Source organism: Diabrotica undecimpunctata, chromosome 5 (genome assembly GCF_040954645.1).
Source record: "Diabrotica undecimpunctata isolate CICGRU chromosome 5, icDiaUnde3, whole genome shotgun sequence".
Classification (NCBI taxonomy): domain Eukaryota; kingdom Metazoa; phylum Arthropoda; class Insecta; order Coleoptera; family Chrysomelidae; genus Diabrotica; species Diabrotica undecimpunctata.
In genome coordinates this window covers 140,950,111-140,976,120 of record NC_092807.1, presented here as the reverse complement: position 1 = coordinate 140,976,120, position 26,010 = coordinate 140,950,111, and the positions used below count along the sequence as shown (strand labels likewise).

General features: G+C 32.7%; 1 protein-coding gene across 10 annotated transcripts in view; it reads left to right on the top strand.

Moving 5' to 3' along the window:
* Positions 1-26,010, top strand: part of OtopLa (proton channel otopetrin-like a) — a 259,273-nt gene that overhangs the window by 99,275 nt on the left and 133,988 nt on the right. The window contains exon 1 of one of the 10 annotated variants that reach the window (XM_072532861.1): positions 9,356-9,437. The exons of the other annotated variants lie outside the window; for them this stretch is intronic. Coding sequence (XP_072388962.1) covers positions 9,427-9,437 — 11 coding nt within the window. The 5' untranslated portion in view covers positions 9,356-9,426. Of the gene's footprint in view, positions 1-9,355; positions 9,438-26,010 lie in introns of those variants that run through there. 10 annotated transcript variants of the gene reach the window in all.

Sequence of the window (26,010 nt, the reverse complement as noted above, 5' to 3'; positions counted from 1 at the left end):
CCAATACTTTCTATATTCTAAATCCTAGAATATATCTCTTCGTTACTCCCTGCTTTTGATGTTATTTGGACTCCCAAGTATTTAAAGGTTGCAATTGATTTTATAGTTCTCATTTTAATTTGTAGGCTTTCTGATTTTTCTCCTGTAACTAAATACTTGGTTTTCTGTATATTAATTGTAAGGCCCACTTGGTGTACTCCTCCAGTTTTCTAAGCATATAGTCTATATCGCTCTCGTCTTTAGGTAGAATGGCTTGATCGTCAGCAAAGTGTATTGTGTACAATATCTCGTCTTTGATTGGAATGCCCATATTGCAGCATTTTCTTCTCCACACTGAGAGCGCCTCATTTAAATATATTTTGAAGGGTGTGAGTGCTATGCAGCAGCCTTGCTTGAGACCCTTCCTAATCAGAATTTTTCTGGTTAATTTGTTTCCAGATTTAATGTTTACCGTCATATTTTTGTAAAGCTGTTGTACTGCTTTTATATATTTTTTTATTTATTCCTTGTTTTCCCATTGCTACCCAGACCATTGAAAGTGATACACTATCGTATGCCTTTGTCAGATCTATAAAGACTACATAAGTTGAAAGGTTGTGGGCTAATCTTTTTTTAATATCCTGCTTGAGAGAAAATATGCTGTCTATACAGGATCTGCCTGCAAGAAAACCATTTTATTTTTCTATATCTGTCATCTCTTTTTAATTTTATTTTTTATTATTTTTCCATAGTCTTGAGAGTGAATTTAGGACACTTAGCCCCCTGTAGTTTGATCAATTCTTTCTATCTCCTTGTTTATAGATGTTGTTAATATGGACTTTTGTCCACTCTGGTGTTAAGTCATGCCCATTATAGAATAAGACGAAGACACACGTCAGTAATTCCCGTAATACTTGTGGGCTGTGTCGCAATTTTAATAATTCGTTCAGTATACCTTATGGTTGACGATATACGATACGATACGGTATACGTTAAAATTACTTCAATAATATTAGTTGTTGCAGTGCTACCAACTCCAAAAAATACCTGTAAGATCAAGATTAATTTTATTATCATAAACTTTTACGATATTTATTGGTTATTTTGTTATTCGAGGATAATATGAATCCTAAAAACCAAATATCATTAAAATCCGTACAGGCTTTCTTGAGTTATGGTGCAACTAATAGGGTAATTTGTTTTAATACGTTATGTTTAATTTAGTCATATCTTCTGTAACTTCGTTGCTCTATCTTATCTTAACTTCGATCTTCCCCTACGCCTCTTGCCTGCAAATATACTAAATAATACCATTCTTTGAATTTTGAATGAAGTTATTCTACAACAGTCAAATCACCTATATTTTTGCACCCCTATCACCGCAACGATATTAGGTTCTTGATAGAGTGCAACCAACACTTCCCTGCCAATCTGTTGACAGACTGCCTAAAAACTTACATCGGCCAAACTGGTAGAACTTTTATCAAACGTATAGCAGAACATAAAAGGGCTTTCAATAATAGAAAAACACGTATGCACTTCACCTTCTAGACCATAATCATTCTTCTCATGACAAATTTCAAATTCTTCACATTCAAAATAAAGGCCTTAAGCTATATTTATTAGAAACTATGGAAATCAACAAATTAAAAAATACAAACATAATTCTGAATGACCAACTTGAGAAACAGTTCTCCTTTCCTTAACTTATTCAGTTAAATACTATTAAGCTTAAACACATACCAAAAATAGATAACTTGAGAAAGGCACTCTGGCCGAAACAGCTGTAGTGATAATAATTTAAAATAAATTTTGTGGAAGTATTGAAAACAAAAGTTTTCAGTGTTTTATTTTTAGATATATATATATATATATATATATATATATATATATATATATATATTTAGGGATTCTACAGTATTCACTGCCTTCCCTCGCTCAACCGTTTCCATCTCTCTCTGTTGTTCCATTCTCCATCGTTTAGTCCTCTCTTACTCATGGCGTCGTCTACTTCGTTCCTCCAGGATTTTCGGGGTCGTCCTCTTTTCCTCCTTCCTATGGGGCTCCATTCGGTTATTCTTTTTATCCATCTGCTGTCGCTAGCTCTTCTTACATGTCCATACCACTTTAGTCTTTTTTGTTCTATATATGTTAGTATGTCTGTTTCTATTGATGTTCTTTGCTTTATTTCGTCATTACTTCTCCTATCCATTCTTGTTACTCTGCAGCATCTTCGCAGGCATTCCATCTCTGTTGCTATTATCTTACTGCTGTTTTTCTTGTTTATGATCCAATTTTCGGCCCCATATGTCATAATACTTCGCACTAATGTTTTATAAATCTGCGTTTTTGTCTTCATATTTAGGTGTCTATCCCACCATACTGAGTTAAGTTGTCGGATTGCTGTTCTTGTTTGTCCTAATCTTTGTGTAATTTCTTCCTCTGTTGTTGCCTTTTTCGTGATTATAAACCCCAGGTATTTGAATTTATCCTTTCCTTTGATTGTTACGTTGTCATCAATCTGTAGATCTTCTATGTCTTCTTCACTTGTAGATAGGTACTCTGTTTTCGCGAGGTTAATATCTAGGCCAGCCTTGGTATATTCGTCTTGTAGTTTCTTCATCATGTAGCTAAGGTCGTCTTGGTCTTGTGCAATCACTACTTGATCGTCTGCAAAACTTAACGTATATAGGTATTCGTTCCGTACCGGTACTCCCATGCCTTCGCATTTTCTTTTCCATGTAGTCAAGGCTTTCTCTAAGTCTTTTTTAGATAAAACCACTTTATTTGACGTTTTTGACTTTAAGTGGGATGCCTTCTTCAAAATGAAAATAAAAAAAAATTAATGTTTAATTTTCTGATTCTCTATTTGTTTCGATTTTTTTAGTACCTTGCCATCGAAAAAAACTTTGAGTGAGTTAATCTTAATTCGGAGTAAAAAACTTCCACTGAATAATATATATTACGTAGCTTAACTTTACGTAGAAAATTTAGAAAAATTATGTTTACAAAAAAGATTTTGTGTTGAAAATACCTATATTAGAGATTGTAATGTGTTGAATATTGCTAAATTGCCATCTAACGACAATTATATGTAATTCCAGAACCACTCTAATTATAAATACTTTACTAGAAATGGGCATGCCTCTCGTATCGGTTTTGCAATTTAAAATAGATGAACAGTGATGTCCTGCCCTTCTTTACCTAATAATTTATCATTGATAAATTGGTATCTAATTTCTATTCCATCTTGAACAAACGATGTAATTAAAAGATTTTCTGCAATAGATATAATTAATTTAATTACGTTTCTTAATTAACGAAATTATATTAAAATAAAACTAAATTCAGAATAGTGTATGCTTGGTTCCAAATATAATATTTACTTCAACAGTTTATCAACACTGCAAAAGGTTTTACTTTATAGATAGAAAAATAGCACAGATACATATTACAAGTAGCATTTTATTTCTTATTAAGATATTTTAGCAAGTTTCTTTATATTTTTTGGTATCACTAGAATATTTTTTATAATAAGCTTCTAGGTGAATCTTTGATCTCTTAGGAGTCATTGTCAATACTTTCTTCATTGGTATCTATATCTTCAACCTTTTTAAATTTATTTAATTTAATAAAAACCCAACTATGTATAGCATCTACGAAATCTATAGTATGACTGGGTCTTCATGTGAATAAAGTAAAGTTGTGACATGTACGTAAGTTGCTGCACTGACTCTGGAGGCGCAGTTAAATCCACAACGAAAATCAGATACAGTACTGGTCTAAAAATGTTTCACTTCATGGGAAGTCAGTGCTAGGAAAAATTTTTCTACTGTTGTTTACTAGGCGATTATTTTAAACTTTATCAAACGCCTAGGAAATATCTAAAAGTGTCCTGCAGCAATATTATCTGTATTACAGTGATTGACTTATTTGCTGGTATACCCGATGAAGGCAGCCATAGCGTGAATTGGTATAAAGCTTAACTGATGATGGGATTATTATTATTTCTTTGTCAATTAAAATTGGTGGTATTCTTGTCAGCAGCAGTTTCAACAGTATTTTTAACACTTATAGAACTTTCCTTCTATTTCTTCTTTTTCTTGTTCTTCTAGTACCGTAATTTTAGCAACTAAAATTATTGGGGCGACTTTCCGAACTAGAAAATGTACTATTTTTAGTAAAGCATTAATATATATTTAAGTTAACAGACAAAATAAAAGCTTACAAATTACGAATAAGGTTAAAAACTTTTATTTCAGCGTTTTTCCATACCTTATTTTATTATTTCTGTTTTCTATTTTTTTGTATTATTTGTCTCTCTTCTCAAAATGTTAAATTGTCAATAGGTAAAAATCTTTTTCTGCAGCCGTCACGAAAATAGAACTTTCTGTATGATTTATTAAATCGAAAGTACCATTTTACACAACTCGTACCGAAAGTCAACCCACGAAAACCCTTATAGAACTAAGGCGACAAATGAAAGGAGATAACACTACAAGCAAAGAAGCGATAAATCAAATAAATAAGACGATCACAAAGGCAATAAGAAAAGACATAAGAAACTACAATGTAGAAAAAACAAAACAGGCAATAGAGAAAAATAAGAACATGAAAGTTTTGAAGAGGAGCGTACAAAAGGGGAAAATAGAAATTAACAAACTGAGAAACAGCACTGGAGAAGAAACAACGAACAGAGATGAAATATTAAGAATAGTCAAAGAGTTCTATACAGAGTTATATAGATCAAGAAAAAAAGATAACAATACGGAACCTCCAATTACACTAAAAACTGGGGTATTAAACCAAGGGTCAGATTTAATGCCCGATATAACAAAATCAGAAATCAAAGAAGCCCTGAAGAAAATGAAAAATAATCGAACCCCAGGTGAAGATGGAATAGTATCAGAAGCACTAAAAATTGGAGGGGATGTATTACTTGAAAAAATTAAACAACTTTTCAATATCTGCCTTCACAGCGCCAATATTCCAACAGACTGGAACAACGCTACTATGATTCTATTACACAAAGCAGGAGACAAAGCAAATTTAGAGAATTACAGACCGATTAGCCTCCTCAGCCATATATATAAGTTGTTTACGCGAATACTAGTTAAGAGAATGGAAAGAAAATTAGAGACTTATCAACCAAGGGAACAGGCAGGATTCCGAAAAAGTTACGGAACAAATGACCATCTACAAAGTATAAAAACCCTAATAGAGAAAGCAGTGGAATACAATAAACCTCTAGTTCTAATCAATTTTCTAATCGATTTTCCCAAAGCCTTTGACACAGTTGAGCTAAGCAAAATATTACAGATGCTTAAAGAATGCAGGCTAGATTATAGATATACTAAATTATTATACAAAATATACCTGCAGGCAACAACCACTGTCAGATTACATACTAACAGTAATCGCATAAAAATAGAACGGGGGGTTAGACAAGGAGACCCAATGTCACCTAAACTTTTTAATACGGTGCTAGAACATGCTTTTAAGAATTTGGATTGGATGACAAAGGGAATAAAAATAGATGGAGAATATCTAAACAACTTACGTTTCGCCGATGATATACTTATAATAGCTGAAGATCTAGGTATGGCAAGAGAGATGGTACAGGAACTCGTTGTGGCTACAGAAAGTGTAGGTTTAAATATAAATATCTCGAAAACAAAAATCATGACCAATTTGGTACCCAACCAGAACATCAGTATTGGTGGAAAAGAAACAGAACTCGTAGATAGATATAAATATCTGGGACATGAAATTATGATTGGCAGGGATAACCAGACTCATGAACTGAAGAGAAGAATCGGCCTTGGGTGGGCAGCATTTGGAAAACTGAGAGAAACTTTTAGAAGTGAGCTGCCCACATGCCTAAAGAGAAAGGTATTTGATCAGTGCGTCCTCCCAGTCTTGACGTACGGAGCAGAAACACTTACCTTAACAAAAGCAGCAGCTACCAAACTGAGAGTCACGCAGAGAAGAATGGAGCGGTCCATGTTAGGAATTACTCTGCGAGACAGAATAACCAACGAAGACATCAGGAGAAGAACCGGAGTGACTGACATCATCGAGAAGATAGCCAGACTAAAATGGAGATGGACAGGACACATAGCGAGAATGACAGATGGGCGATGGACAAAGAGGTTATTGGAATGGAGGCCAAGGGAAGACAAGAGAAGCGTCGGTCGACTACCTACAAGATGGAATGACGATTTAAGAAGACTCGATGAAAACTGGATGAGAGCGGCGCAAGATAGACGGGGTTGGAAACATGAGGAAGAGGCCTATGTTCAGCAGTGGACTATTGAGACTGGATGATGATGTACCGAAAGTAGCTACTTTCGGGACTAATTTTTTCACTTTCGGGGCGATTTCGAGTAGCTAGGCTTTGACATTAACATCAACTTTGTATTTTATTATGATAACACTTGTCATTTAAGATTCGTGTGTTTTCGCTCAGTTTTCCGTTTTGCAATTCCAAGAAATGGAAATCAACTGTGAAAGTGAAGCCGAAATGATTCCAGATGAGATTAGGTAAACTGCTAAAGCCGCTATTTATAAATTATTGCTGGTAAAGTCAAGAAAGAGGTATGAATTGGTCTACGCTTTATTTTAAAATAATAAAAATGTACATACTATAAATTAAGAAGTCATTCTTGCATATCTAATAGAAAAATCTAATATCTTGAAGCCATCAAGCCTTTGGAGCAATCTTAGAAGGCACAGATTAAAGCAAAATTCTGAATTTGGTTTCGAAAATTAGTTTACGGATTTTAATATCAGATGTCGCTATTTGCGTCTATACCGAAGCCATATTAGAGTTGCTTCCTAAGACAGAAAAGATTTATTTTCACGTTCAGAGCGACTGTGAAAGCTGTTCTAAAGAGGCCTATTAGGCCGAAATACGTATAAGCGGATGCACAGGCGCCCTGTACGTGAAATCAAATCTTAACTGTCTTTTCCTTTTTAAAACCTTGTTATCTAGAGATAGCTGTGATCTTTTACCTAGTAACCAGTAAAGTCGGCTAAGCTTAAGGCCCAGTTGTTTTCTTTTCATGAATATATGCATCATGTTAACCACCAGTCGAAGTGCATTCCCAGGTATTTTACATGATATTTTTGTTGTAACTCTTGGTTATTTAAAGACGCTGATGGGCATGTGTTTTTTCTATTAGTGAATGTTCGACTTCTTCTCGTTTACTTTTATTCTCCACTGTCCCAATCAAATTAGTACTTTGTTAAGATTGACTTGTAGTATCTGGGAAGTAGCATTGGAGTTTGAGTGTGCAACTGAAATTGCTTTGTCGTCTGCGTATGTTGCTGTGATGATATCGTTGCTCGTAGGTAAATCAGCTGTAATTATCAGGTAGAGAACAGGTCACAGAACACTAAAATATGGAACCCTTGCTTTGATTAGATTAAGACTTGTGTACTGATCGTAATGTATTACTAGGAAATACTGGTCATGGTGGTATGACTTGAGGATAAGGAAATAATTAAAGGAAGTATTTCTCTTCTTAAGGGAAGTTTGTAGACTAGACCAGTGATCAAAAAAGGTTGCTGAATGGTATTTCCTTTCTTCTAGATCTTCGTGAATAAAATTACAGACTCTATGGTGCTCAATGGTGGTATATTGTTGTCTGAATCCAAACTGGTGATTAGGTATTAGTTGACGTTCTGGAAGAGTTGATTTTAACCTATCCAACAGTAGTTTTTCAAAAACCTTTGACATAATAGGTCTATATGATTTAATGTCTTCTGTAGGTTTACCTGGCTTAAGAATTACTTTGTGTCACTTTTCACATGCTCGTTCCAATAGCTTGTTCTTAGGGTTGCATTGTATATCTGCGTCAAGTACAGAATTTTTGGAAATCAGATAGAGATCTCTTGCAAGATGATGTAAATAATATATGTTTATGGTCAAAACAAGTTGGTTTAAGCTTAAATCCAACTAAATGTTCTTGTATTTCATTTGGTCGTATAAATAATCTAATAGCTAATAGATATGTTTTTAATGATGTACTCTTGGATTCATTTACTGAGATTAGAGATTTGGGTGTATTATTGGATTGTGCATTGACATTTAGAAGCCATTTTCTTAAAATTAAGGAAACATGATTTCGTAATCTTGGTTTTATTTATCGTAACAGTCATGATCTCTCACCTATTGTATTCAAATTATTGTACGTTGATGGATTGGAGAGAGCTTCAGCGGAAGTTTCTAAGATCTTTAGCTTTTAATGCACATATTAACACAAGAAATACTGAAAATTATTTCATAGATTATTCTGTAATAATGTCTCAATTTAACATTGCTACACTGAAGAACCGCTGGTTGAGAGCTGATATGTTATTTTTGTTTAAAATTCTAAACAAACTTATTATTTGCCCCCCTTATTAACAATATTAAACACACTTAAACACAATACATAGAACTCAACACACTGCACTCTTTTATATTCCTTTTCATAGGACTGATTATGCTCGTCATTTTCCCTTGTCGAGAATGCTCAGCTTTTGCAATGACCTCCTATTGGATCCACTCTGTCCAAACATTATTGTTTTCAAAAGGCAACAAAGATATACTGTTTTAATATACAAATTTTTACTGTTTAATTGTTTCTTTATTGTTGTTTTGATGTCCATTGTACATGATATTTACGTTTTACTATTTTTGTATTTTATTGTAAAAATGGTTCTACCGTTGAAATAAATAAATAAATACATAAATTCCTTTTTTGGAGAGTTCTTTGACGATTTTTGCGGTAATCAGGTTGTATTCAGGAGACTTTCTAGGGTTCAAATCAGATTGTATCTTCTGCTCAACTAGTTTGGTAGTGAATTTCCCAGAGGTAGGTCAAGTTGATGCAATGATTCTAAAAACTCTTGAGTCTCGTTTTTTGTGTTAAAATTATTGTTGTTATACAACTGACAAAAATAGTAATACCTTTTTTTTATTTTACCTTTTTGTAATATTATGAACAATCTCGTTAACATCAATAACTTACATTTAGAGTTAAATTATATAATAATTCAAGTTATAAAAAGTCCTATTTCTTTTTAAAACAATTAAAGAAAGTACTAATTTGTTTATTAAACTGTTAAAGCTGCTCAAAGTTCAATTCATAAATTTTTGTTAACTTGAAATCTGTCACTTTTTGTGGATAACGGTTTAGTCAATAATAAAAAGATATTGATACATGTATCCACACATTTATATAATTCTAGAAAATTACTATATTCAATGAACCAGATATTTATACCCTACATACAAAATTAGAACAGAATATTTTAATGTGTAATGTTTTAAGATGACTACCAAACATATGTTTTTATAAAAGTATCTGTCAGTATGAGTTGTGTATGTGTGTAAATGGGTGTGTGTTGTGTGGTGATACAAAAATGTGTTAAACAATTCTAAATAGGAAGTTGATAAAGATGGATGATTGGTAAGGCTCATCTGTAGTTTATAATAATTTTTCATAAAATTTGACAATTTTAACCAATTTATAACATTTAGTAAATTTATGATGAATGGTGCTACATTTTTTCAATTTCTATTTTTATACTTTAGGGTATCTTCCCCGTTCGTTATTCTATAAGTAACTAAGATATGTAATTCTCAGATTAGTCCAGGAGGTATCTGTCAAAAAGCAGACCATAATGGACATTTTTCATAGTCTATTGCTTACTGGAATCACCTCAGGATGATTAAAATTTTTGCTATTTGTGCTCATATTTTTGCCTATAACTCGAGAGATATTGCTCGTACAAAAACAAATTAAATAACGAAAAAGTTTCGCTATTAAATTTTACATAATAGTTCACTAGATATAAATAAAAAATTTATTATTTATTGTTTAAAAAATAGTATTAATTGGAAAAGATGTGCAAAAAATGGAGTTTTTCCTTTAAATTTTTTCGAACCCTTAACCCTAGAACCACAACGTCAGGGAACTGGAACATAAACCACAACGTGGGGTCGCCTTTGACCCTAATAAAAACTTACTCAAATGTGACAAATAAAAAAGTGTATTTGGTACTATTTCATTTATAAATAGTTTATTATATGACAGTTTAAGATTTCTACAGTAAATACCGAAATAAGAGTATGATTAACAAATAAACAACAAAATAAAAATAACCATTTTTTAGTAGTACAAATAACATGATAAACAAATCTGACCAAAACAAAATATTTAAATCAAGATTAAGATTTACATATTTCACAAATACTAAATTGATGTACTTCACATATATTTTTTCCACAATGAATACAAATGTGGCGTCCTTTACGGTCACGAGATCTTGGACAAAAATCACAACGACGTGAACGCTTTTGTGGCTCTTGGGGTGGTAGTTTGTCAGGATATCCTCAGAGATTGTCTTGACTTTCTTGGCAGTCGGTTATTTTCTACACTTTGCTTCATATAATCTTCCACCAAAGAATCAGCTGAGTTTTTGAGAAAAGTAGAACGGACGTTACAATTCGGCAATGTTTGAAATTGATGTAACACAAAATAATTGATTTCAGCAGCATCTAACATTCCATACAGAATCCTTAAAGGCCACATTCTCGTTTTTCGAGAAACTGTCTTCGAATGACAAGGTTGATCAAACGTTCGACCCCACCTTTAGTCGAATTGTAGAACATTGTAATTTCTGACTTTTTTGTTTCTGCATTTATTTCTTCTCCAAAATGCATAGAACTTATAAGTAGAACGCATTTTTTCTTTTCTGAAACATGGGATACTAAAGTTACATCTTTTGAAAATGCAAACGCTGATGAGGGGATTTCACTGCGTTTTACATCTAGAAATTGTACCGGTATTTCTCTTTTATTTATCTTGAGAGTTCCTACCATGATAAGTTTATTTTCAAGAAGTTTTTTTGCTAACTCGATTGATGAAAACCAGTTGTCCATTGTTATGTTACGATTTGTTCCTGCTATTGTTTTCGATAGTTTCATAACATATTGCGTTGGAATAGAACCATCTTCAGGCCTTCTGTTTGGATCTTCTCCTGTATAAGGAATTGCAGAACACATAATTAGTTTTGGCGTCCTACATCATAATAATTTGAATACTATATTTGTCTGGTTTGTTAGGTAAGTACATTTTAAATGGGCAGCGACCCCTAAAGTTTAATAGCTGCTTATCTATAGTTACATATTCATAAGGTGGTTTCCGTTCAGTATATTCAAAAACAATCTTTAACTGATGCCGACGGCTACGTAACGAGTCGTAACCGGTTTGTAAGGATAATGTTAATTAGATGTAAGTTATTTTCCCCTTGTTGTTTATTTAGGTCTTTGTTTGATTTTGATACAGAGTGTTTAAAAAAATAATTTTCGAGGCTATTTTGTCATTTATGCATGTGCTTTTATTGCTCTGTGACAATTAATCACGGTAGTGATAAACAATTCACGGAATTTAGGGGGGAAATCCCGTTTTTGCTATTACAGTACAGATCATATTATTTTTTTTACTTGAATCCATCTTACCGTTGCATCTCCATATGATTATCTGCCAGATCTAAAAGAAAACGATAAATAAGTTAATTTGATTCAATTTTAGTACAATAACATAAAAATATAATATTGGCACTAAACTTAGTGTAATGTATTAAGTTTTATCATTAAATACTAATTTATTATGAGAACAATAATCGAAATAAAACTAATGTAATAGGAGTCTATGTACTTACTTATCAGCTTTAACTCACCGACCTTCTCTCAGCGAAAAATTTTCACCGTTTTGAAAATATGTGGCCACCATAAACATATTTACAATGGGTAAGTTATCAGACTGGCCTTTGGAAAACCCTTTTCGGTTATTTTAAAAAAATTGTCTTTTCAATAACAAAAATATTCAAATATTATGAAATTTATAGTTCACAACAAATATTTAAAGATTTATAAAACTGAGATATGCCATAAAATGACTACCAGAAGTAAACGAATGTCAAACGTAATGAAGTAATGGCACTAATCCTTGAACATTCCTACTATATTACGTCACGACCAATGAGAGCGCATCTTTTACTATCTGCTATAATTTGAATTTTCTCTTGATTTTAATTGTTTTTAGGGACCCAACGAAAGACAAAAGCAGCTTTTTTCTTTGATATATATTTTAAATAATGTTCCGTTGTAAATTATAGCATTTTTTCGAATTTAAAGTTTTATGCAAGTTGCCTATTGTTAATTATCGTAATTTTAATTTTATATTAATTTTATAAATCTTTTCTATTCTAGTATTTTATTAATTTATTTATTTTATCTCGTCCACTCGATTTTTAGACCAACGCGCCGCACTATATGGTACGTCTCTGTCGCACTTATACATATCATGCGTACATATTATACGCGAAAAATTCTCAACAAATATTGACATTTATTAAAATTTTGTAACCATATTACACACTAAATTTCAAATCCAATTATGTTAATAATAAATTACAAAAATTTTCGCGTGAGTACCTACGTATAAACGTATAATAGTGTAGTATTTTTATGAAATCTAATTTATTATCTTTATTTATTATTAAAATGTTCTAACACTTAGTTTATTTAATCTTTATTTCCACTTATTCTAATTTATTACAGTCTTCTACACCTATTATTCTAATTCACTAAAAACACAATAATTTATATTAATTTATTTTACAATTTATTCGATACAACAATTTATTTTCGGCTACAAACTCGACTTCATGTTCAAAAACTAACTAATTGTTTGCAACAAAATTCCCTCTTTAAATATAAAATGCCGTTAGTTCTGGAATTCCCTCGAAGCAGACATGAATTGGCTCGAACATGGGGGAAGACCGGTCTCATCGTGGCTCGCAGCGGTGTTGACCTGAATTGCCTCGAATGAACGGGAACCCAGACTGGTTTTTATAGCATCATCATCATCATCATCATGCAACCTCTTCTGTCCATTGCTGGACGTCTCCCATTTTTCGCCACTCTTCAAGCTTCAGAGAAGAGTGGTTTTTATAGCGGCTCGGAGAAAATACTAGAATAGAAAAGAATTAGAAATAATATATTTACAGTTTTGTGTGCCATAATATTTATCGTAACAATAGGTAAAAGTGCGACAGTGCACAAATCAAGTGAATGCGCGTAATTAACAATTAAATGCTCTTCAGAATCTTGAAACTGAATCTCTAAACTTCAATTTATGTACTTCAAAAACGTCAATATTAAAAACAATATAATTGAGTTTTTAAGCATATGAATTCATACTTATGAGTTTTCAAGCCTTGAAAACGAACGTTTTCAAAAACTTAAAAAACGTTTTACAGAGCAGTAAACGGTAATTTTTAATATGTATACAAAATTTTTTAAACAATTTCTACCCAAAAATTTCGCCTCTGAACCTTCAGATTTGTTTAAAGGGGACATTTTTGAACAAGAATCCCCAAAGAAATCAAATAATTGGAAACTTTTTCCTACGAGCGGTCTTACAACATGGACTGTTTAATAATTTACGAAGACCCCATGCACATATAAGATAAAAACATAATGATTGCTTTAACAAAGACGCATGACATTTTTAAACAACAATTTACTATACCTACTATTATATATCTATAGGAAACATATGAAAAATATTTCCCAGACAAATCTTGAGATGTTTATATAATGTGGGATTATTATTCTATTATGATAAGTAGTATAGGATATGATTTCTAAACTATTTTTAGATGCTTCGTCCAAACAACCTAATTTCAGCGTTCCTTTATATAGTTAATGTGAATAGGCAATAATGTATTTAAGAATGCTCTCCTCTAGCATGATCTATTAACATTTTTTGTATTCATTCCCTTGAAACCATTGTATAATCGGTTCAGTTAAACAGGCTATGCAGCACCGGACTAAAATTTCGTAAAACTAATCAAAGCTTGAATTTAATTACAAATAAAATATACTTCCATTCGGATTTATACATCTTTTTACCACCGTTTGCAGTAAATAGAGTTTTTATATGTTAAATCAAACTTATTCGAATTAGAGATCAATAAATCGGAAAATCTTTTGATAGTATACCGAGAGAAATTATTTGAGACAGCCTAAAACGAAGAGGATTAAATAACAAACTAAGTAATATTATAGAATGGAAATATGCTTTATTGTCACTGAAAATTATTGAACAATTTTATGGACAAAGCTAAAAAAATCAGTCAAAAAGTACAAAAAGTATAAAACAAAAACAAATATAATAAAAAAACAGAAGAATACAATTATAAATTAGTAAAATTATTGTATAACTTACATAATTTGTACAGACAACAACAAATGAGACAAATTGTAGCCACTGCTTGAGACACCCAAATGTAATTATAAACAATACTAATTTGGTTTCTTTGTTATACATTAAGAAACTCGTCAACTAAATAATATGGTCTTTCAGAGAGATAGATTTTTGTCATCTTACGAAACTTAATGAAAGATGTTGGAAGGTGATTATAAAGTTTTTTTGCACTATATAGAATATAATTCTTTACTAGCTGAGTGGACGGGACCGGTAAAAAAACGTTACAATCCGAATTTCTAATGGAGTAACCATGATCAGGTCTATCGGGAAAAATGTTAAGATGCTTGCGAATCAAACAAACCGTTTCCAAAATAAATAACAAGGGAAGCGTCAAAATTCCGTGATTTTTGAAGTAGGTCTTGCAATGAGTTGTTTGTTTGAGATCAAATTGATAACGAATTGCTCTTTTTTGCAACTTAAAAATAGTATTAAATTGGGCCGCTGTACTAGAACCCCAAAATGGAAGCCCTAATCGAAGATGGGACTCGAACAATGAGGAATATGCCATTTTGACAGAAGATAAATTTAGTTCCTTCGAAACAGATCTTATTGCAAAGCAAGCTGAGGCTAGTTTCTTCCTTAAGGAGTCAGTATGCAAGGACCATTTAAGATCGCTGTCGACAAGAATACCTAGAAATTTCACGGAATTAACGATACTGATTTGGCTCTCATTCAAAAGCAAGGGTTGAATGACTCCTTTATAAGATAATGAACTAGAGAAAAATATTAGAGAGAACTTGTATAAAAACTCTAGAAATTAGATTCGGATGTACAATCTAGGGTCAAAGAATTTCTAACAATGAATAACAATTTCCTAAGAAAGAAAGATATATTGGGTCCAAAACTTTTAAATAGGGTACTTGATAACGTCATAAAAAAATTAATACGAACTATTGAGTTCAGGTACGCTATTGGACGAAAACAATTGAGGGGTAAGACATGATGAGTGGGTACCGTGTCAAAATTCCGATACCTTTTTCTTGATTATTGTAAAATCACCCCACGTACATCATTTTAATTTTTGTAAAAGTTTTCAAGAAATTAGTTCAGGTCGATAATAGTCCCTAATTAAATAACCTTTTTTTTCACTAGATATACTAGGGCGGTCCGATAAGTATTGAGCCTACAAAAGAAAAACGAAAATTTTGGAAAAATCGTCATTTATTCTCAACATAGTCTCCTTTAAACTCCATACACTTGCTCCAATTTCTTTAACCCGTCTGAAAAATGCGTTTTCTTGAGGTCTGCAAAGTAGGCTTCGCAAGGGATGTCAAACGGGGTAAAATCTGAAGAATAAATGGCACAGACGTTAATAGGCAAATTGGACCGATATAGCCAAGGTCGGAGCAAAGGTGTGCAGGTGCCTTGTTATAATGTACATAGTAGCACTTTTTTCATCTCCATTTGGAGCCATTTTTTCTTAAATTTAGCGTCAAATCGGCCCGATAAATCAGCATTGTAGAGCCCTGAAACTACTTTAGGATCCTTCTCCAGGTAGCCGTCTACGGAGCACGTTCGCTGGATGAAGTTTACTGTTTTGACTATTTCTTGGCCTCTGGTTTATATCATTGGATCCATGTTTCGTTGACGGTTATGAAACAATGTAGAATCTCCTTCTTCTTTCTAGAAAGACTGCTCTGAAGTAGTCTCAAAGTTGCGCTTGTTGTCCGGAATGAGCAAATGCGGCACTCACCGCACCGACAGCTTTCTTATGCCCAAAATTCTATGAAGAATATGAGCCACGCGGTTTTTTGAGATACCTACTGTCTTAGCTATTTCGCACACCTTCAGTCAGCGGTCTGCCAATACCAGATCATGGATTTTTGTCACGTCATCCTACGTGGTAGTCATTCTTGGAGCACGTAGGCATGGCTCATCAAAAACCGACGTGCGACCACGTTAAAACTAGTTAAACCAATTTTTGATGATTACCATCGAAAAAGAAGAGTCACCTTACATAGAATCCGATTTTCTTTTAAAAAACAAGAATTAAAGCACCCACCGATATTGCTGTTTTCCATTTTTCTAAAATCCGCGGACACTCCCGTTTTCACACGTGGTAAAAACAAAAATACAAGTCCGATTCGGCTGAAATTTTGATATTAGCCATCTACGAGAATGTGGTATACAAGAATAGATTTCTCTTGCGATAGACACGCCATCGGACGGTAAGGCTAAGTACTTATTGGACCGTCCCAACACTATTTTTGTTAGTCGTATGTTGTTTCTTCTATAATATATTTAGCTTTTACTATTTTATCGATATATATATATATATATATATATATATATATATATATATATATATATATATATATATATATATATATATATATATATATATATATATATAATAACGGATTTATTACGGCTGTCGCCGCTTCTCCGCCCCCAATTTCCATCTTTTTCTGTCATATGCAGTTGCCTCTTCTAAGTCTCTTGCCGCCATTGCTTCATCAATATCGTTGCGCCAACTTCTCCGTGGTCGTCCTCTCTTTCTTCTTTCAGGAGAGATCCATTCCAGTACTCTCCTAGGCCATCTGTACTCTGGCATTCTTTTAACATGTCCGAACCAGATTAATTGTTTTCTTTCTATGTCATCATTGATATTTCTCTCCATTTTCATTTCGTTTCTTATTTGTTCGTTTCTAACTCTCTCCAGTTTCGATCTACCGCAGCTTCGTCTCAGATAATCCATTTCTGTCGTCATAAGTTTGTTTCTATTAGCTTTGGTGATGTCCCATACTTCCGAACCGTAAAGTGTAATACTTTGAACTATACTACCGTAAATGTGTTTTTTGGTTTCTCGTCGAATTGTTTTTTGCCAGAGAAGAGAGTTTAAGGCACGGGTCGCTGCTCTGCCCTTGTTTATTCTTTCCCTGATTTCATCTGCGCTATTTCCCTTCTTGTTGAAAATGACCCCCAAATATTTGCAGGATTGCACGCCTTTGATTTTGTCGTCTTCCAAGACTAGGTCACATATTTCATCTGTTCCCACTGAGAGATATTCACATTTTGTCATATTCATGTTTAGACCTGCCACCTCATATTCTTCTTGCAGTTTTCTTACCATATAGCTAAGATCGTAGCTGTCTTCGGCAATTACTACCTGGTCATCCGCAAAGAAAAGTGTATATAGCTTGTTTTCTTCCACCGTTATTCCCATGTTTCTACATTTTTTTACCCATTTCACTAAGGATCTGTCCAAATAGATTTTAAATAAGGTGGGTGACAGACAGCAGCCTTGTCGTAGTCCTTTTGTTGTTTGAAAAGGAGAGGTGATTTCTTGTCCCATTTTAATTCTCGCAAAGTTTTGTTCCTAATATTTTTGAGTGGCGTTAGTAAGAATTGGGTTTATTTTCAAGTTACCCATTTCTATCCATAGTTGGGAGATCGGTACACTGTCATATGCTTTTTCCAAATCTATTAAAGCTATATGAGTTTCTCTATTTCTCTGCACTCGTTTTTCCATTGCAATTTTTAATGTGAAGATATTATCCATACTGGAGCGTCCGGCCCTAAATCCCGCTTGTTCTTCGGGTTGTTTGTCTTTGATATCATTTTCTATCAGGTTTCGTAGTACTTTTGAGTATAGTCGGCCTATAGTAGCAATCACTGCGATCCCTCTATAGTTTTTAGGATCCATCTTTGTGCCTTTCTTGTGTATTGGAGAGATATACGATTGTCTCCATTCTTCTGGAACTTCTTCTATTTTATCGATGCCTTTTCTAAATTACGTTTAATAGTGCCTCAATGTTATTTCTTTTAGAAAAGTGTAATACTTATACGCCTTTGTCAATTACCATTTTTACCGGCTGATTGTAATTTAAAAAAAAATAACACATTAACATCCATATAAATCAAATGGAAAAAGAAAATGGAGTAATATTTTGCAAACCAAACGATTTTTTCGGTAGTAAAAGGGTTGCCTTTAATAGAACTCAAGTCATTGTAAACTCTCGTTACGGGACCCGTAGTAGTTATTCAGTTGGAGTAGTGCCAAACATTTAATGAGAGTGTGGCTTAGAATAATATAAGTTATAGTTGGATCTCGCTATATGATATAATTTTATCGTTGGTGTTGAGATCAATTTTAGATTACCTAATTCCGATTATAGCTTAAATTTAAAATTCGATTGTAATCAACTAACATAGTATTAGTATACACCGTCAAAAGCTATAACTTAAGCAAAAAGAAGACAATATTTTTAAACCATAAAAATAAATAAATAAAGACATATATATATATATATATATATATATATATATATATCTGTGTCACTTGTGAAAAGTGTGTTATGTGCCAAAATTGCATTTTCAAGAAAACGCAATTGAATGTTTCACAATTTTTCCAGAATCTATATATTGATAAAATGCCAGTTTTAAAGCCTCAAAATTTTGGCAGTACATTTTTCTTTATTATTGAAATGTTTTCGTTTTTTTTTGTTATTAATTATAACCTCTATTTTACAAATTGTTTTAAATTGTCTGTACTTAGTGCGTTTTACACTAATTCTATTAGTGTACAATGTGTTAAGTGTTTACCAGTTCCTCAAAATGTTGCCAATTTTATGCTGTATTTGCCCTGTTAGAGCTTAAAAAAATTATTATGTAAACAATAAATTATACTTTTTTCATAAATGTCTTTATTGTAACAAAACACATAGGTAAACAATAATATGTCGTATGTAACATAATTTTTTATTGCAATATAAAAAACGTATAAGTACAAAAGACAGAAAAATGAAATGCAATTAAGAACAACACAAATGAAATGAATACTAAATTAATACATAGTGTTAATAATAATATACATAATAATAATACATATTATAGTAAAAATATTGCTTTCGATCATAAAATCTCGAGTTCTTCATCTTGGGTATCAGGGTATACGTCTGATGCATTGCCCGCATTAAGGTTCTCATAAAATCCCCTGTATGTTGGGCCTATGTAAGGAAGTAAATCCAAGCGATCCTTTTTTTCTTTGGTATCATTCGTGATTGCTGATATCTAAGAGGTGGCAAAAGTTTTCCAACCTTCCCTTGTTTCTGGAAAGAAACAGTTTTAAACTCTTCATTGCCGAGCATTAATTTATAAAAAAGAATTCCAGATTTATCTTTGCGGTAAGTTAGCCTTCTAACCTGATCCCAATGCATCACGCCATTATCGCTATCTTTTTTTCTGTTAATTAACGATGATTTTAGTAACACAGAAAAATTATAAAAGTGGATTCTTTCTAACTCTATAACATGAAATTTATTTTTTTTCCAGTGTCACGCATTAATTGCGCCCAGTCATGAGGGTGTTCAATTGGTCCATTGAATTTTTTTTGTTTTTTCTCTATGAGAGCATGAGAGCTATCGCACCCCATATGAGTATGGCCGGAAATAAGAAATTTGTGACTTATCTCTTGTAGGGTACTAGAATTTTGAAGAGCTACCCAGCACATAACCGCAATATGGCTATTCTTGTTTTGGCCAGGGCATGAATCGGAGTACATTGTTACAGATGTTACTGTCGGCTCAAGAATATTGGTAAAATAGTGGTACAAACATGATCCAATTTCGTTTGCTCCACGTCCGGCAATGGCTTCGTGCCACATATAACAATAAGTTTGGTTTTTGTTGCAATCGAAAATTGTTAAATTAAAGGTCCATAGTGTCCTTTTATAAAAAGAAATTGAAGGCATTGTTGCAAGTCAAATGTTAATATTTTCTTTGATGCATCATTTTGCGAAATTTCTTTGTCGTTCCGTTTTTGGTCATAAGCATGGTCAGCATCAGATTGATGTAAGTGCAGTTTCTCCTGTATCACCGTTTTGAGCTCATCTTGAGCCAACTTTACTTCAAGGGTTAGTCTGTCACAAGTCGCACAGGTATCGACTTTAGGTTGTTTAAAGTGAAGATTCATGCCATGAAACTCTTGCCGAAAAATTTCAAAAGAAGCTGACCTCGCTTCGAGAATCGAAGTTCTTTTGTATTCTTCATAAAGCATTGTTACAGTTAGGTGAGGAGGCAAAAAATTTTTTGAGCAATCTCGCCGGGAGTAATGACTTTCATATACTGGTATTTTATTAAGGAAATCTCGAACGTCATCTCTTAAAATTTTGCTGCGATCATCAGATGAAGTACCTCTATTATCTGGTGGAACAATTCCAGATATATTTTTTTGTTTTCTTTTAATTGCTGTAGCAATCAACCGCCTAGTTTCTTCAAACGTTTTTAAAAACATTCTTTGCAAATTTGTGTGCGCGTGCCATTAATTTCAACGTTATATTCCACTGAAACCTGTTTTTTGGCTGGCCTGTTGCTTCTTCTTATCGGCTTCTTATCGGATTAAAATCTCCTATCTGCCAATATTCGTCAAATATTTTTTCGCACATGTTAACTTCAATTAAAGTAGAACATTTACTGTGACACTCGAGGAGCTCCCTCCTTTCTCTTTTTTTAACTATTTTTCCGGTTTTTGTGGTATATTCTTTTCCTAAGTTTCGATTTTTTTTTTGCTCATTTCGTTTCACTCTGAAATCTCCTTTCAGCCCCCGCTTTCGAATAGTACCCCTTTTTGTTAAATTACTGGTAAAATGGTTACCTGCAGAACCGCCGGAGCTACTTTCAACTTCGTTGTCGTTTCAGTTTGATGTTTCACCGTCATATTCGTTAGGCAGACTCTCCAAGATATTGTCATTTTCAGCCTCGGTTGTAGGTCCAGGACAAATCGTACCTAAAAATAAAAAAAATAAATTGCACGATCTGCAATAAGAATCATCCATGATAATACATAAAAATAATTACACATGCTGAAAGCTCACATTTTTAAAACAAAAAGTCTTGGATAATCTAATTGCTTACTAGGTATTGTTTTTTATTAAGCCTTTTCTTCGTTGATGTTTTACTACATGAATAGTTGCCACTTTTTTCTATAGGTATGTAATTAGGATCTTGATCTGAATCATCGGATTCGAAAATTTTTCTGTATTCCTCAAGAATTGAGAGCGCAGGACTGGATGTTAAAAAATACAGTAGGAGTATAGACATTTATCCAAATTTTAAACACAGTTTTAAACTTTATGTAGGTAATATTTCAAATAAACTTACCAGACGAATCATAATTTAAATCATCAGACGAAAATGTGGCCTTCGCCATTTGCATAATACATTGCGTTCGTTTAGACATCTTGACCGTATCGGTGCCGATAAGAAACTAATGAACCGCTAACATTCTGAGAACGGACCTACAGTCGCCGTCGTCATCGTATCGAATTTAGTGGAAAAATACATAATCCGTTTTAGTGACAATAGAGTTTAAAGTAAATGAATATTAACCTGAAATGGATTATTCGCTTGTGAAAAACATGCTAAGTACAAAAATATGTACATAACTCACATTCCACAAATATTTAGGTGACGGAAAATTTATGCTAAGTGGGCTAAGAACATTTGACTCGCTTTTCACAGGTGAAAGTTGTATTTTAAAGTTTCAACCCATGATTCACAATGGAATATTGACCGTAGTAATAGAGATATCACTTAGCCCATTAGACACAAAGAAAGAGAAAAAAATTGCTTTCTGGTGATGTTCTTAGCTCAAAATTCACAAATTTGCACTTAACCCACTTTTCACAAGTGACACAGATATATAGAAAAGGAAAAAGAAGTCTTTGCTGACAACGTTAAAAAACGGAGCTTTGAGGTTTATTGGGATAAGCAGCGGTGAAATAAATGTACTCTTTTAACTAAGTTTCAAGCATTCGAAAATGTTTATTTTCATCATCAGGAAAAAAACTGAAATAAAGTGCGACTGTTAGTCAGCATCCTCGAAACATATATTAAAAGGTGTAAAGGTTTTAGAACTTACGTTATTAAGATTTCTCTTTCGTGGGTGTTCTACTCACAGGTGACAAATTTACGCACCACTCATTGATTGAGTCAAATATTAAAAAATACATGGTGTAAAAGATCAAATTGACAAATTATTCTATACACTAACACATAAGAAAAAGACAACTAAAAACAATTTAAAAGCCATGTGTGCCGGCCAACTGTGAATTGTGAGGTTAAGAGTAAATGTCATTCCTAAACATTGCAAATGACACCACTTCTTAAGTATTAAATTTTATCGAATGTCATTGACCTAGATTCACCATATAATTAATTTTGGAATTATGTAAACCCATATATGGATGCCACAGCCACAAATTCATTGTTAGCTTCAACTACATAAGGCACTGAGGATACCTAAATATAATTGTGAAGTGTTTTAACTTCTGTATAACTTCTATGGAAGATTTTCACTCCATCCTTTGGGCGGTCGTCCGATACTTCTACCGATTGGTGACTTATCTCTTGCTATATTGACGAGATAGGTCTCTCCCATTCTGCTTGTGGTTATTCCATTCTTTTTTTATCCATTTAGTGTCCATTCATTTATACACTATACATTATATTTTCTTCTAATGTGTTCACTTCTCTTTCGATCTCTCAGCGTATTTCCTGTAATTCTTCTAAGTATTCTAATCTCTGCCGTTTCCAGTAGCCCTCGTGATGTGCCTATGTCGGGTCTTGTTTCTGAGGCATATATCATTATTAGTCTTTTTGTACGTGATCTCTTACTTCTTTGTCCAGGTCTCCATAGTGGGACAGTGTAATTCCAAGGTATTTTATTTCCATTACTTGTTCAATACTGATGCCATCAATTTATATTTTACGTCTGATTGGTTCTTTGCTGACTACTATTGTTTTAGTTTTCTGAGATGAGATTGTCATATTAAATTCTTTTACTCTTATGTTAAATCTGTGGACCAGTCTTTGCAGACTATTTTCATCTTGGGCTATTAATATTGCGTCGTCTGCGTAACAGAGAATTTTTCTTCTTTGTTCCCATTCAACATTATCAGATATGCCGATGATACTATACTAATTGCAGAAAATATACAGAATCTACAGACACTTTTAGATAATGTAGTAAATGCTAGTGAGGGAAAGAGGACTAACGCTTAATGCTAATAAAATAAAATTTATGACAATTTCCAAAACACAACAACAAGACATTTTTAACATAAGAGGGGTTCCAATAGAAAAAGTAATAAAATACAGATATCTTGGTACAATTATTAATGAAAATAACGAGTATACAGAAGAAATAAAAATGAGAATTGGACAAACTAGAGCAACATTTAATAAGACGAGAAAAGTATTATGCAGTAGAGACCTTAGTTTCCAACTCAAAATAGAATATTACGTTCATATGTGTTTTCAGTGCTGCTGTATGGAAAACGAAGTATTGTACTCTTTCTTGTTTGCCGTCGACAATAAAATTAATAGTTAAAGAACTGATTAAATCTAAAGAAAATCAGAAAAAAGAACCGTTCGACCATATGTTTATGTGTTAAATGTGGAAAATATATGTGTTTACAACATTGCACAAATATATGTAATGAATGGGTATAACATGACAAATAGTTAATAAATAAGTCTTTGTAATAATAGTTCATATTATTTTATCAGAAGAATTATTTATTGCGTCTCATACTTGCAATTTCAATATGCGGACGAACAGTCCGCCGCGTGTACCGATGTAACTTTTTGAGGTTAAAATATATAAATTTTAAATAAATTTCTGCAACTCATTACTCGTATACAGAGTGTAACAGCTAAATGGAATAAATTCGATAATAACTAATTGGGCGTGTGTTAAAAAAAAAACGCCCAGAAACATCGATTAGTATTTTTAGTTTCGAATTTTTTGCAATAAAAACTTTTCATACAGGGTGTCATGAACAGTCGTCAATACCAACTGTCTTATTTCAAACACAACACCCTATATATTATTCAATTTTTAGATTCCTCAGAATATTCTACATATATCTTATGTACAATCTGCGAAACCTTTCTTTCACTCTTTCGGAAGTAATGAGTGTTTTCAGATTTATTGCAAAATTTAATCAGACTCAATGCGTATTTCCCATGTAGGTTTTGATAATGAAAAAGTGTGCAAAATCTATTTCAGCGTTCTTTTTTACTTATATTAAATAAAAAAAAATTATAATTAATAGTTTTGTCCACTTCAGTCTAACACGCCTGACCTTAACAAATTCTTGTCTATCTACATGACAGTAGTTGTTAGTTTTCTCGTTTGAATTTCGTTAACTGCATACCAGAACAATGGTTCATTTAACCAAAATGCACAAAATAACAATTCCACAAATGATTGGTTTTGTAGGCAACACACGAATATAACTGAAATTTACTCGCTTATTTCATCAGCATCACATTAGACAGTTACTGTGTAAGTTTGTAATTCAGTCTCAGATTTCCCCTAGAATATTAATAAATTTGACCCTGAATATTATTTTTCAAGCTATGTTTTCCTGAATACCTTTTTATTTACCTCCGGTTTGTAAGTTGAAGCGTTTAAACCGCTTCACTTGGATATTTTACTCCTCTATTTCTCTGCACGCATCCACATTTGCGGCTTCTTCCTCTCCTTAATTTCCTGAAACATTCTCCCTATGCAGCCATAACTATTTAGCTTAGATTTTAATTATCAGACCTGAAGGAAACTTCGTCGGTGAACTGAAATATTTAGCTGATAAATAATTTGATGATTAAGTTGTATATTTTAATTTAATTTTGTTTATCGTTTTTTGATAAAAGAAACTTTGCAAAAACTAAAGAGCGCAGAAGTCATAAAAGTGGAAATATCTTAATATCCTAAAATAAACATTAATATAACAGATAAAACAAACATTAATAATAATATCTAGTTAAATATAAAGGATTTAATAAGCTATGGTCAATTAGTCTGTTTTAACAAATCTTCAAAAACGAATAGAGAATTATAGTCCACAAAAAAAAAACTTAATATTATACCAGTTTTTGAAGGTTCTAAAACTATATCTATAAAGATATAGGTATAATAAGGGGGGTAGCTGATAACAAATCTTTGAAGTTGTATAGCTGATTGTGCTTTGTTTTTTTTAAATCATAAAAAGTTCAAAATTGGTTTTTGCTTATAAATGTTTCTTATACATTTTTGGAGAAAAATGGTTTAAATAAAAGTTGTAGATCTTACAAAGCTCTTTAAGTTGCTCATTTCTAAATTGCAATACATAAATAATTGACTGAGATAATTACAAAAAACCCTTTTTTTGCGGTGATTTATAAATCTTCGTCACTTCGTTTTTTGGTTAATGAGTGCTAAATCTTAGCTAGATCGACCAAATACAATACTCAAACAATTGAAGTGGATAACTTTAAAATTTCTAAAATTAACATATAAAACTATTTTTAAAATAATTGCCTGTACTATACTCTATTTGCTATTTATTGCCAATATTTTTTGCATGTGGTTTTTTTCTCCCTATACTTATCGACCATTATCTCTTACAAAGAGAGACATGTTGTTCCAAACATGAATAGAATATATCTTTCGTATAAAAGTGCTTGTATTGGCTTTACCAGTTGTCAATAAGTCAAGAAATCTATTTATCACAAAAACATTATGCCGCAAAGACGTTTAGAACTAGTGCAGCTCGAACAATTAGTTCATTGGATTCAACAAGGCATAACTCAACAAGAGGTTGCTATGAGGCTAAATGTGTCACAAAGTGTGATAAGTCGTGCATGGAATCGGTATGTAGCAACTGGATCTGCAACATACAGGCATGGAAGAGGAAGAGGACGATCTACAACTCGTC